This window comes from Lolium rigidum, chromosome 7 (assembly GCF_022539505.1).
Source record: "Lolium rigidum isolate FL_2022 chromosome 7, APGP_CSIRO_Lrig_0.1, whole genome shotgun sequence".
NCBI classification, from domain to species: domain Eukaryota; kingdom Viridiplantae; phylum Streptophyta; class Magnoliopsida; order Poales; family Poaceae; genus Lolium; species Lolium rigidum.
The window spans coordinates 128,054,701-128,069,256 of NC_061514.1; the positions used below are offsets into that span (position 1 = coordinate 128,054,701).

Here is a 14,556-nt window from a genome sequence, read left to right on the forward strand (position 1 = left end):
CCTGTAATTTTGGCAGGCGGGTATTTGCCAATTCGGTCCTGTGTGGCATATTCAAAGTGGCCTACACCCGTGCGGTGGCGCGTCTTTTCCACGGGAGACAGGTCTTATAATTCAACAAGATATCCACCATATGTGAACAGGAAAGGGTAGAGGAATAACTGGTACAGTAGTGGTAGATCGATGCTAGTTAGTAGCTTACACGTCAGTAAGTACACAAGAAAAATTGAGCTGCACCAAGAAGATGCCAATGCGTGTGGGGGACTGGGCCAGCTGGGGGGATATATTTCTTCCTAGTGTCTTTGCAGTCTTTCAGGAGATGGCTTGTCGACGACAATTGATCCCTTCCTTAGTCCAGGGTCTTGCAAACCATGTTTAGCTTAGCACAAGCAACACCATTTTCAAGCAGTAACCGTCGGTGATTCACATGCTTGTCAATGTGAGCTAGAGAAAGAAGGGGAACGGAGACAAGTGTACAGCCCGAGAGAGGAGATGGGAAACATGTTACAAGATGAAGCAACCATTCTATCAGAAGTGACCGAAACGTACTGTAACAAACAGTACATACGCTATTTGATTGCGTCAGTGATGTAACGATCAGTGGAAAACACAGCTCGGTCGATGTCTAATTCGATTTGCCAAGGAAGAGACCGGCAGACGGAAGATGGGTTCATATCACGGCATTCATGCCAGAGATAAAATCGAAAGAAAGCAGAGGAAGGAAGCTGATCTTGGCCTGCTGTTGCTCCCTCCAACACCACCCACCGATCCACTGCCAGCAGATGGATGATGCGTACTGGGATGGCAGTGCAGCTGAGGGAGATCCATACATGGTGGTGCACTGGTGCTTGCAACAGTAGCAGAGGGGGATAAGCCCGGAGGGCAGAGTCCAGAGCACATTCGAGCCCCCAAGATAGAGGAGTGCTGGAGTGGAAAACCCACCCACACGGAGAGCGATTGTACCCAGAACCTCATGGTAATATAATAAATCACACATTGCCCCAGTTGAGAGCTCAGATGAGCTCGACTGAGAGCATGCAGATAGAGGTAGGTTTTTTTTTACGAAATAGGGAGGAAACCAGTTTTCAAGAACTAATTAACGGGGACAAAAATAAGTTTTGAAGAAAAATCATAATGTGCAGAATAGTAAAGATATGATCTGTTTCTGCATATTTTGGTACTACCTCCGGCCCAAATTAATGAGACGGATTAATTGGCGCAGTCATATACTATGCCCACTTCTAATGTACTCCTGAGCTGTGCCAGTTAATTTGGGCAGGATGAAGTAATAAATATGACCATCTGCTAGCTCTGAAGAAAAGTTGCTATACAAAGAAAGATACACTACAAGAGTTACTCAACCTGTTGCGCATAAGCTAATTTTGTGATTTTTTAGCATGTCGCAGATGGTCATATGTTTTTTACCAAAGTTTACAACCTCAAGTTTCTATCCACTTTTATCCGAATGAACTTCGGATCCATAATGTTTTCTCAAGTTGGAACATGTGATTTTTGCAAAGTTTCAGAAATGATTTCCCTATGTATCCAATGTCCAGCACTTTCCCATGCAAATCCAGGTTAATAAGTAAATAAGTATCATGGTAACTAGTTCAGGAATGTAGTTGGTATCTAACTAGAGATTTTAATTCAAGCACGTCACAATCTTTGATCTGTTTATCAATCTAAACAATCATGGAAAAGCAGAGGCAGGATTACTCAAGTCCTAGCGTAAGATTATGAGGAAGAAACATGCATGTGCTGAGTTGATAGTGCAAGGACACTCGTACAATGGTTGGAGATCCTGTCGAGCTGTTCCCTTGCTTGCCTTGTCCACAGAAGATTGATGCAGATACACAACTGCGTCATCAAGACGTCACCCGAGTGGGCGGACCCACGGAAGCTCCGTTCCTATGATCCGTGGGCCTTTCTCTCCGGGGGTTAGGTACCCCCACCTCTACGTGTGCTGCTGCTGCCATGCCACCACCAGCACCACGCCACCACTTCATCTGCATGCACCGGAGCTCAAGTGGTGCATGGACTTTGCCAAATCTTATATGGGCATGGCCTGCCATAAAGAGACACAGCATGCACAAAAACCCTTCCTAAAGAGAAGCGCTAGAGAGAGGGGCAGAAAAAGTAGAATGAAAAGTGTAGCGAGTAGTGTCTAGTGTGTGCATGCATGAGTGTGTGCACCATGAAATGATTGACTATCATATCTCTCTTTTCTTTCTTTTATATGAGGGCACAGATTGAGCTGTTAGGATACTTACATGGAAGATTCTGATGATCAGGAGGGCTGTTAAGCTTGTAGACTGCATGCATCAGGATAAGCATCTCACCAAATATTATCATGTAGTCATTGAAGAGATTAACAGCTTATCCAAACTGCATCCACCCAAATCAATCCCCTCTGTCAGCTGATACATAAGCCTGTCTCTGCTATAGGCAGATGTGTCTCTTACTGATTGGGCTACATCGCTTACTTAGCACGGTGGTATTTTACCAAAATGCTCAACAGCTTCGCTCACTGTCATGGATCATTGTCATAATAGTGATGTCTGCCAAATTATCTCTGTCTCTTGCTAACTGAGCCAGAAGTAACTTGAAATGATTGATATGTCTTTTTTTGATGAAGCAGTTCGCAAACATGAGCACAAAATCGATGGACGAAAAGGATACTGGAGGGAGCTTGAGTGGCTTCATCTCCAAGTGATGCGCTTTGTACTTTGCCACAACTCCACTGAACTCTCTGCTGCAACTTGCTCTGGCCTGGGGGATTATAACAATGGTCAAGATGTATGAAGAAGGGTGACGACGGCATGACATGAGGAGGAATGCAGCCATGCCAGACAAAATGTATACAGTGACTGCACCCACAAGAACCCACTACTGGGATGCAGGACGCTTCCTAGACCATTTGTGCTGGTAATTTCAGAACACGGTTGATGATGCCCAATTGTGTTGGACCTGACCTTTCCATCACATATCACCCAGTGAGAAGTTAAGCTGTCATGATATGGGCAAAGAAATATGGGCATGTCAGTTTGACAATGGAGGGAATAACAAAAGGGTGGGTCTAGGATATAGCCTTCAGACACCAACAGAAATGATCTAGTAATAATTTCTTTATTGTTCTGATACAAGTTGGAGTTATTTTACTAACTGGTTCACTTTTCTTTTTTGAGGGGAAAACCAACATGGCTGATTTCATTAAATTGGCAGAATAGTTACATCATTCGACACAATTGAGACCAAAAACTCAGGGGGTTCCTCCTGACAAACAATTGACAAAGGACCTTCTGAATGACTAGCTAGAGTATCTGCCATTATATTAGCTTCCCTAGGGCAATGATAAAACTTAACAGCTACAAAATTACGACAAAGATTGGCACATTCTTCATAAATTACTAACTGATTCACTTGAGATAAACAGATTCACTAAGATGAACCAACAAGACTAATAATATACACACTACAAAACTATTAAAACCTGAAGAGTATAGAACATCTGGTATTGCCTTAAAATAGAAATGACGTATGCAAAATTATTTCATATTCTTTATTATTTCAATATCTCTGATATGGTGGGGCTGCGGACAGAATATGCAGTTCAGCTATAGAAATCATAAGTATGCATAGCAGCCATCAAAACTAAATCAAGGTACTTTTTTTTGGTTCAAACAAATTCAACGTGCTATTTGTTGCATGATTGCTTGATATCTACAGGATATCCATCACACATCAAATAAGAGAGGAAGTCAAAGCTCCCATCTAATCAGCACCATAATTTAATTGCAAGATGAGGTTTCTCATTACTTGCGTTTGCAACCTAAACAAGCCAATTGTTGATTCTGTCACCTCACCTAGCTCGTCATTCACATCTCCGGCCAGACCTCAGATATGGATGGACATATGTAAGAACTGAGAAAACTCCAATCACATGGTATTACCCTATATTGACAGTTCTCTTGGGCAGACATGGTATTTTGAAGTGTACCTAAAGTAGCACACAAGCATTATGTTAGATTATGACACAAGAGTCTGCCAATGAAACTTTAGATGACATGGTTATGCAATGTAACATATCCAAGAGAGGTCAACGATCAATGAACCCTCAAAAGGCTATCCTAATTAAGGACACCCAAACCAGCATCATTACTAGACAAGAAACTGTCTGTCTTGCTCTTCAGCTTTGTAATAAAATATGTAGAACATGATGAGGCACCATGCATGCATGCATTGATAGGCTCTGTTAGCTCATAACGATCCATCTAAATAGTACACCAATTTGCAGTATGTCCTCTGAAACTTAAATAGGAGACACTGATCCTCTGTCCAAATCCAACATCAGTCTTTGCATCATCATTAGTTTCCTCCATATAAAAAATTGAGAGGAAGGAAAGCATGGCACTTAAGTTGGCAGGCTTCTCAAAGCAACCATGCCGCAGCCGCCTCAAAAACCTCTCAACACTCCTTCAATTGCACGTCTCTCCCTCTCTCTACATACAATATATACACGCATATAGCCCCTATAAATACCACTAAGACACACGTGAAGCAAGCACCCCTGCTCTCGTGTTCCTTCCTCACAGCCTTCCATCTGCCTCTAGTCTATCTACTTCTAGTGTGCTTGCATCCCAGCACATATGGCTGGATCTACTAACCTTCCTCCTGGTTTCCACTTCTTCCCCTCCGACGAAGAACTCATCATCCATTTCCTCCGTCGCAAGGCCTCTCTCCTCCCATGCCGACCTGATATTGTCCCTACACTACCTCTGAATCGCTACGATCCATGGGAACTGAATGGTATGCACCTAATACTTTCTTTCACAAACCCCTGTACTTATCCCAAGTCATAGCATCATGCCATTAATGTTGAGTCTTCATACCGACGACTCTTTCCAGGCAAAGCACTTAATGCAGGGAACCAGTGGTACTTCTTCAGCCACGCAACACAGAGTAGGACTTCACGAAATGGGCACTGGAATCCCATTGGCTCCGATGAGTCGGTAAGTAGTGGTGGTTCTAATGTCGGCCTGAAGAAGACGTTCATCTTCTCCATTGGAGAAGAGCCCTTTCAGGCGACCAAAACCAACTGGGTTATGAATGAGTACCACTTAATTGACGGGAATGGGAGTAGCAGCAGTTCAGGTAGTTCACGCAAGCGGTCCCACAAGAAGAAAGGCCACTCGGACAAAGTGAGTCGCTGCATACATGTTATTGCATTTAGCATTTTTTTTACTCTGCATTTAGCATTATTACATATTCATAACAAGCGTGTCCAACATGCATGTATTATAATTGCAGGAACCCAGCAATTGGGTGATATGTCGGGTGTTCGAGTCGAGCTGCAATTCTTATGCAAGCTTCCAAGAGGAGGACATGGAGCTTTCATGCTTAGACGAGGTGTTCCTATCCTTAGATGACTATGATGAAGTCAGTTTACCGAAAAATTAGAACCCTTGTAAGCACGGTTCATAGAGTAGGTCTTGTGCCTATCATGCCATCTGATCATGATGATTCTCATAAGAAAAGTTTCTTCCTTGACGATCAGATGATCTGGTAGGCGTTAAACCTAACTCACTCCAGCTAGACCAGAGATGTAATTATTCTCCTCCAAGAAGGTGCATGGAAAAAAAATTATATGCTTTAACTACTATGCAATATTAATGTGTAATAGATACTCCTTTTCTACCAGAGATTACTCAAGCATTTGATGGTCCTTTCTTAATTACAAGTGAATGTCCTGGATGACCATTGTCTGAAGTCAACAGTGAGCACCATAAAGTGGCTTGTGGGGGTTAGGACTTAGGACTGGTTTTGGATATATGCAGGCAATGCTTGCGCCTGCCTACTTCCCATCCAACTCATTGTGTTTCTATGTGCCGTGTCTCGATGTTATTGTGACCACAAAGCAAAGGCCAAATGGGGTCAGTCATATGCTTTTAGATCACAGGGATAAAAAAGAGGATGGTTGGAATTGGAACTTGCGCAAGCATATTGCGGTTGAGGTCATCAATGAGATAAGCTCCAAAAGGTGATAATATATATGCGTGTGCATTGCAGACAGAAAGTGTGCATGTGTGGGGAAGTGGTACCCCATCCACTGCTAAGAATTGCCAAACCAGTTACCTGATAATCAGGCAACCACTGAAGTATATAAACTTGTTTAGTTGTTTGCAGTGGACAATGCATATGCACTGGCTTTAGATCACTAATCATGGATAGCAACTGTTCAGTAACTTTTTTAGTACTAAAAAGGTTATTGACTTCTTGATCCAAGCCTGCAAATGCGATGATATAATTCTTCTCTGTCCTAAGACATGTTGGTAGGTAGTGCCTTCATCCATAGTTTCAGCATGCCTGTCGTTACTCTTCATGGCTTGCAATGCATGCTGACATGGCAATGATCCATGATACATAAGTGAACGGGCAAAACATGGATAAACAAAGAGAAGAAAAGCTAGTGGTTGACATGTGTTATCATTTGAGAGATCCATCTAATGACTTCCTATTGACACAGTACAAGAAGAGATGAATGTGAAGTTCACATTCCGACAATATAACAGACAAACAGAAGAAAATAAAGTTTACATGTTTCAAGTCATTTCTCTACATTCTCTTAAGTCACAGTGTCGAGTGTGGTCATGATATTGCCCAAGCCAAATGTGACAAGAAAATGTATTCTTTACAGAAGAGTTCCAACATTCTGAACAGTACTAAATATAGGACCTTGATATAAATGCAGCAAGACAATAACTGAAAAGATAAGAAGTTTGGAACTAACCATACATGAGCTGTCGGCCCTTCAATAACAATCTAGTGAAAAATAAATAACACCATACACCAAATAATACTCAGCAACTTCCTAAAAGGAGAAAACAATTGAAATGAATCAATGGTTCCAAGATGAGATAGCAGAAGATGAGTTCTTTTAGATATATACACCAGCAAATAAACAGAGCCCCCTCCGCATCGACTCGTCATGACACTTAATGTTCAGAAGGCCAAAAATGAGCATGTCACTGGGTTCTAGTCTTTCAGAATTTGAATGGAATTGCTAATTAATAATATAGCATTTTAATATTCTATTGAATTCTCAAAATCAGTCAAGAAATAGGTATCACATAGCTTCTATACAAAGGTTGTATAATGTAGTGCACGTCAGCACATGCTTTACCATGTAACCATTGTCCCACGTAGCGCATATAACTTATCATGGGAATCATTTCCTCAAATGAGCAAACCACTAATTGAAAATATTGGTAGCAAAGCCATTTTAAACGGAGATTAGGCAGGCCAGAAACCAAACCTGTAATGCATTACCTACTACAATGGACAAAACAATTGATAGCTTTACCTTTACTGATGAGTCATACATCTGTAACTTTCAACAAGTACATGTTGGGTTCCTCGGGTGATGACACAAAGTTACAGATCAGCAACTAAGTGAAACTTCCTATGGGGTCCAGTGTCATGCATGTGATTCTCCTTTGTCGAACACCAATTATGTCCTTTAGAGATGAACTCGTCGATGCGTGTGGCTAGTGGCCAGGTCTGTTTCAATCCTGCCAAACTCATTATGTTAGATGGCATCAAAGCAACATAGGACCACTAGAAGACTGATCCTAGAAGAATGGGGCATTGAACCTGAATGGAACAACTCAGGTTAATTAGTTGACATGGCAAATGATGAGGATCATCAATAATCTCACTAGCACTTTACACCTATTGTGGAGCCATCTCAATTTTTTCCCATTCTCCGAGACCACACCTGCCAAATTGCCATGAAACACATCCCACGACTGAACACCTGAAACGCCTACCTGGAGGTTCGATTTCACTTTATGCGATCCAGCGCGCATTGAAGAACATGTTTATATTTTCAGAATTGTTTACCGACAGCTTAGCATCAAATGTTCAAAAAATGACAATCCACGAGCACAAACACTAGCTATAGCAAAGCTGAAGCACAAGGATAGATGCAGGCCAAATTCAGTAACTTAAAAACAGCACACAGACAAATGTCCTCTTTGAGCGTGGAAATCTGAGCACTAACCAAACCGATTGCAAATCCTCTGAAGCCGAAGATAGTGATAGAAATAGAAGCATGGAAGTTATAATGACATAAAATATAATAATGTCGATAAAGATCAACTACCAATCAAAGTGATTGCAAAGTTTGATGAACTAAACCCTAAATTTCTGAACCCACATTCCAAGCGGCCTTTTCAAAATCTTCCACTCCACTCTTGACTCTCCCCACCCCCCAAGTTACGGCTCGAAGGACCTCTAGCCTAGCATCCTACATCAAAGGGAACCGCAATTTCAGGTAAGCGAACCACAAATTGAAGTAAGCAGGCGCGCGCGTGCAATCTCTGTTTGGCTAGGACAGAAGATAAAATAAATAAATAAAACCTTCGTGGGGTTACGCGGGTGATCCGAGTGGTCTTGGGGAAGAGCACCTTGAGGTTCTCCGGCGGCAGACTTCGCCGGAGTTACCGCCAACGCCACCGCCGGCGACCAGAGGCTTCTTGTACACGGTAGAGAAAAATCGAAGATAGAAAAAGAAAGAGAGGCGTAGAAATAAAGGCCTCGGCCCATGAATCCATCCGGCCCACCGTAGAGGCCTCTCGGAGCTATTCGTCCAAGCTGTCGCCGGATCTCGCCTCAGCAAAGAAAAAAAAAAAGCCTGTGGCCGGATCCCACGGCGTTGCCGCCAAATTTCGAATCCGACTCCGGGAGGAACTCAACGAAGCCAACCGTGACCCCCACGCAACCACATGCCCCGATCGATATTACCCCACTCTCAACCCGCCGATCTTGTTCGATTTCGCTCTTTCTCCCCAGCCTCTCTCTCTCTCTCGCTCCACTTCTTGATCACCACACCACGCGCGCTCGATCCGGATCGCGATTCCGAGATACAGACGGCGATGGCTCTCGCGTCAGGGTTCTGCGCCAGCGAGAGCTCCGTCTCCTCGCCGCCGTCGTACACCCCGGGCACGCCGTCCTCGCCGCCGTCCCACTACGGCCTGATGCGGATGTCGACGGGCGCCCCCTTTTTCTTGGGCTTCAGCGTCGGCAGCGAGACCTACGGATACTACGAGGAGTACACGCCGTCGAGCACCGCGGGCTCCTCCCTGGATTACTCGCCGTCGAGCCCTCTGCCTCGCGCCGGGTCGCCGGATTACACTCCGTCAGAGCCCTCTGCCGCATCACCTTACTACACTCCGTCGACTCCTCCGAGCCGCGCCTCTTCGCCGGATTACACGTCCGGTACGCCGCCTCGGTCCTTCCTGGTCTCTGACGCCGAGTCGCGCATGCCGCCGGACTACACGCCCAGCACGCCATCTTCATCTCTCCTGGTGTCTGACGCCGAGTCGCGCTCGCGCATGCCGCCGGACTACACGCCCGGCACGCCTTCTTCGTCCCTCCTGGTGTCTGACGCCGAATCGCGCATGCCGGCCGACTACACGCCCGGCACGCCGTCTTCATCCCTCCTGGTGTCTGACGCCGAGTCGCGCATGTCGCCGGACTACACACCGTCGACTCCTACCAGTCGCGCCTCAGGATGGCAATTTTACCCACGGGTACGGGTACCCGCGGGTACCGTACCCATATGGGCAGGGTATGGGTACACTTTTATGCCCATGGGTAGTACCCATACCCTGCCCATTAAGTCATGGGTAGGGCACGGGTATAGCCTCGTACCCGCGGGTATACCCATACCCTGCCCGTTTATTATCAATTTATTATGTGATACGTCTAATTTTGTTGATTTATGAGTTAAAATATGAGAATGTTCTTTTATGTTTTCTAAATTTTTATGTACTCAACTACCTGTTATTGAGTTGATAAAAATTCATTTTTTCAATCAAATTCGTTGTCGAGAAATGTAAACTTGCGAGTGACTTGTATACAATTTGACCTACCCACCGGGTACCCAATGGGTACGGGTACCCTCCGGGTATGGGTATGGGTAAAGTTTTATACCCGCGGGTACGGGTATGGGTGGAAGTTTGTACCCATTGACTATACGGGCATGGGTATGGTATTGCTCTACCCTGCCCATACCCTGCCCATTGCCATCCTTAGTCGCGCCGCGTCGCCAGACTACACACCGTCGACTCCTTCCAGTCCCTCCGCGTCGCCGGACTACACGCCCAGTACGCCGCCTCCATCGCCCCTGGTGTCTGACGCCGAGTCGCGCATGTCTACGCCTCGCTGCCGTCACCATCCCTACCAGAGGAGCAGCGCCAGCACGTGCTCCTCGAGCGTCAGCCGCATCAGCCGGAGCAGGCATCAGCGAGCCTTGGGGTTTTAGACATCTTGTAATTGGACATAATGGATTCTCTATGTAAAATATATTCGCACTTGTATGCCGTGGGTTGTCTGTGTATTCTCCTTGGCAGATCTTGTATTATGCTTGCACGAATTGATGAATATATATACGCAAAATTCTAGCGAAGAATTGAGATTATTCCTGTTGTCCTGAATCCTGATCCATTGTTTCTTCTCCTTTGTGATTTGTGAATTGTGATGGCTTACAGTTCTTTGTTCCTCACTGATGCAATTGTTTTCTTCAGATTAATTCTCTAACGACCTTCAGTGAGATAATCAACTGTTGGTCTCACCCGGACCCGGCAACTGTAGTTTTGAAATCTTCTGTGTGTGAAGTCTGAGATAATCAAATGTTTTCTGTAAAATTGAAGCAATCGTATACTAAATTGAGCATTTCTGAAGAATCAATTCTGCTAGTGCTCTGCGCGCTGTCTTTTCAGAAAACAATCTCTTCTTGCCCATATCACAGTAGGGGAGCTTTGGGCCAAGTTGTTGAAGGGGCAGCTTTCGGTCTAGTTTTCACTAGATACATGGGCCAAATAGTAAGGGAATGAAAGTTGGACGAAAGAATTCGTGCGCCCCTCATGCTGCATTGCTGCTCAGCTAACTACGAACTTCATCTTAAAAAACTTCATCCTAAAAAAAGCTAACAACGAACTTCCCTAAAGTCAAATCACTCTCTCTCTCTCAGACCCCTCTTTCTTCTCTCTCTCCTGTCGCCCCCTCCAGGCGACGGGGGAGCGAAACCCTAGCCTCCCGCCGCCACCTCCCACCTCCTCTGCCCGCCCCCTCGTCGCCTCCCGAGGCCGCCGCCGGCTAAGCCGTGCGCCGCCAAGGACGGGGGCGGCGAGGATCTATGCCTCTCGGGCCCCCGCATGGCCGTCTCGGAGGGAAGCCACCATGCCGGTCCCGGAGGTCGCCGTCGTCCGCGCTGGTTCCGCGCGTGGCCCGTCGCCGTCGCGCCGTGCCGTCTCTGCGCGCCGGCCCTGGCGGCGGGATGCTGGCCGGCTTCGGCCTTCGCTGCTCGGCAGCTCGTCGTCCGGCCACGGCGCGGCCGCTGCAGCTTGGGGTGGCCGCGGTTTCCGCCTGGCACGGCGCTGCCTAGTGCGCCGCTAGCGCTCGCGCGCGGGGCTCTGTTGGGCGGGCTCCTGCGGGCTCAGATGGCCCCCTGCGGGCTCAAATGGGCCCCTGCGGGCCCCGATGGGCGCCTCCCAGCTCCGTTTTCTGTTGGTGGACGGCAACAAGGCACCCTGCTCGGCGGGTCACCTCTTCTCCAGGGCCTACGATGGGCCTGTCGACAGACGACAGCGTTGACACTCCTGGCGAAAGCCTCGCACCATTGGTGCCGATGTTGGCGGTGCCCTTGGGTACCGTTTTCTCTATTGAGGGCTTCATCGGGGAGCTTGATCTCCTGCTGTCGCGAGTTCTTGCGTTCTCCGGGTGAAAACCTCTGCTCCTTGGAGCGGGCGGCGGCGACACACTATGCCGTTACCTTCTTGAAGGCGCCGCTTTTGGAGTCCGTAGTCCTCGTGGTGTGGTAGATGTGCGGTAGTTGTGCTTGGTTGCCTTGTCGTCGAGGGTGGTGGATGCCGGGGCGGCTGCCCCGGACGGTTGACGTGCGCCAAGGCGGCGGCCTCGGATGGTCTTGCAGCGATGACTCCATGAGGTGTGGTCATGGTCTTGCAAGGCATGGGTGGCGTGTTCGTGCTACGTGGGTAGCGAGCTCGTCGGCCCGGCCTACGCGACGGGGTGGTCCGTGTGGTTGGCAAGTCGGAGCGGCGGCCCCGGACCTTTTGGCGCAGCGTTCGTGGTCTGCGGGTGGTCGCCTTGGTAGCTTGGGCTACAGGTCGTCCACGCCGTGCGGCGTTGCGGCTCGCCTCCGAGCAGGGGACGTCGGAGCAGCGGCTCCGGGTTTGGTGGTGTGTGTTCGGTCGTCGGTGGTCTCGTTTCGTGTGGGCGATGAGGCCCCCACTATTGTGCGGTTTTTTCGGCCGGTTTCCCTCATAAACTCGGCCACTCTGTATGGTTTTTGGGCCCGGTTTCCCTGATTAACTGAGCCAAATCTTCTTCTATTAATATATCGAGCAGCTCACCTGCCGAATTCAAAAAAAAAAAAACAAACTTCCCTGAAAAAAAACCTAACGACTGACCAAAAAAACGGGAGATTCACTTTTGATTTGGGGTGCATATGTTGCCTTTACGCATTTTAAATTGTGAAAAAGTTCAAAAAAAATTCAAATGTACATATCCACATTTTATATGCGCATGTAAGTTTCAGGGAAAAACAACAATTATTGTCCTATGTGTAAGAAAAATAAAAAAGTTACGTGTGCAAATACTTATTTAAGCATCGGATTTTATCTTTTTGCATAGCCTACATAAACAAATAGATTTTTCAGGAAACGACTTGGTGCGCACATATGTTGTAAAGACCTCCACACGACATTTTCTAGAGCTCTTTTTACATTTCTAAATATTTGTAAATATATTATAAATAAAGAGAGCATACCCCAGAGCCAAAACGCTAGACAAGCTAACAACAATCTAATTGTCATCAAGAGAACAAAGGAGCTAACAATAGACTAATAGTGGAAGGACAAAACACAAATTTTGATCAACACGTCAATAATGGAGAGAGAAAACACTAAATATACCTGTAAACGTGCATGCCTGGCCTGAAAATCCCGAGCCAAGCCCGAGTGCCCGACCATGACTACGGGTCAGGCCTAGGCGGGCCTAGGCTTAGGTTTTCTGAGAAATAAGGAGGAGGGGACAAGCCAGGCCCACAACCCGAGGCTTGATGGGCTATTCCTCTGTTGGGTAGGGTCTGAGCCTAATTTTAGGGTTTGACTTCCAGGCTAAACCTGGGCCTATGTTTTTTTTGCGTCGGACTTTGTTCATCCCGGTCCGAGAAATACCCAGGTATAACACAAAATTGTGTGCTTGTTTGGCCCACTATTAGAGAAAATTGTAGCATGGCACGTGTCCAAAAATTGTTTTAACACAAAAATACAACTGTGTTTTTAAAATGATAACCTTGATTCTAAGAGTAAGTATGTGGGACCCATGTGGCATTGACTATGGATGCGGCTTGGCTTATTTTCAGATTGAGCCAATACGTGGGGTTGGCTCGAGCTATATTTTGAAAATCACATATATTCAAAATTTTGGGCAAACTGGAAATAAATGCTTCAGCTATTTTAAGAGAAAAACTTTCAAATTATAACCTCACCTCTTATATTTACATGGTGTCTTCGTACGTATTTGGAGCTTCAGCTTTGACCATCCATTTGATCAATGTATTTATGTGCCACAAAATTACATGAATTCATAAAAAATCGTGTGACTTATATGGCACATGCTAACTCACATGTCACCGGTCAAATCGGTGCTCAAAGTACAATCACGAATCACTAGACGTACAGTAATATAAGTAGGATCGGAGGATGAGTATGAATAACTGATGCTGGGCAACATGCTCCCACATTCTTCAGAGTTTCTCGAAGCCTTGAAGGACACTCTTAGCTTGTCATCATTTGTTATCGACTCGAAAGAAACTGGTCAACAAAGCTCTCGGCGGTAGAAAGGGATGTTTCGTCACCAGAGAGAGTAGCACAAACTGTCGATCTAGAAGACACGTGCATGCATGCATCGAAGTCATGAGTAAACTTGACCAAAACACCCAACATCACACGTGCATCACGCGCGCCTAACCTTATCCTAGCAAACAGGAACAGAAGTACAGAATAGACGTTACGTTTAAGATTCTCTGGTCAGGGTATGACAGATCGAGGCAATACAGTTTTTTTCCGCAGAACAATATTGTAATGGAATGGTCTTCAGAACGTTCCATCGGTGTCTCTGTTTCTGGCCCAAAACTTACAGCCGCCAAGCTGTCTTTGAACAGATTTGTTTGATCCATGGAAATCACACTCTCTTTTTTTCTGAAAGACAAAGGAAATCACACTTGGACTACTTCTCCTGTTCTAGCTCCAATACGTGCTTAAGGATGTTGCTTTCAGCTGACTACTACTGGTATGCACTCGGTTTGTTCCTCTTTCCTTTTTTGGTGTGGTTCCAGTAGCGATGAAGTTTAGTTACCTAACTCGCTACGGTCCAAAATAAGAGCTTTTGACAATTTGGGTTTACCTCACTCGCTCCACATAATTATGTTTTCTGCACGCTGGTCTCAGCCGTCGACTGGCTTTTTCACGCGGC

General features: G+C 46.1%; 1 protein-coding gene and 1 long non-coding RNA gene across 2 annotated transcripts; one reads left to right on the forward strand and one right to left on the reverse strand.

Annotated features, from left to right (window-relative positions):
- Positions 1–2,696: 2,696 nt before the first annotated feature.
- LOC124669458 lies at positions 2,697–6,813 on the reverse strand. Its single transcript, XR_006992193.1, has 3 exons — positions 6,785–6,813; positions 3,861–3,994; positions 2,697–3,003 (listed from the first exon to the last, which is right to left on the reverse strand). It is a non-coding gene; the product is annotated as an uncharacterized LOC124669458 (long non-coding RNA).
- LOC124669457 (NAC domain-containing protein 104-like) lies at positions 4,644–5,454 on the forward strand. Its single transcript, XM_047206071.1, has 3 exons — positions 4,644–4,803; positions 4,903–5,195; positions 5,305–5,454. The coding sequence occupies exons 1-3, from the start codon at positions 4,644–4,646 to the stop codon at positions 5,452–5,454; spliced, it is 603 nt and encodes a 200-aa protein (XP_047062027.1).
- Positions 6,814–14,556: the final 7,743 nt, after the last annotated feature.

Coding starts and splice junctions, on each gene's coding strand:
- LOC124669457 (XM_047206071.1), top strand. CDS start 4,644: ATGGCTGGATCTACTAACCTTCCTCCTGGTTTCCACTTCTTCCCCTCC. Junction 4,804..4,902: donor CGATCCATGGGAACTGAATG/GTATGCACCTAA, acceptor GACTCTTTCCAG/GCAAAGCACTTAATGCAGGG. Junction 5,196..5,304: donor AGAAAGGCCACTCGGACAAA/GTGAGTCGCTGC, acceptor TTATAATTGCAG/GAACCCAGCAATTGGGTGAT.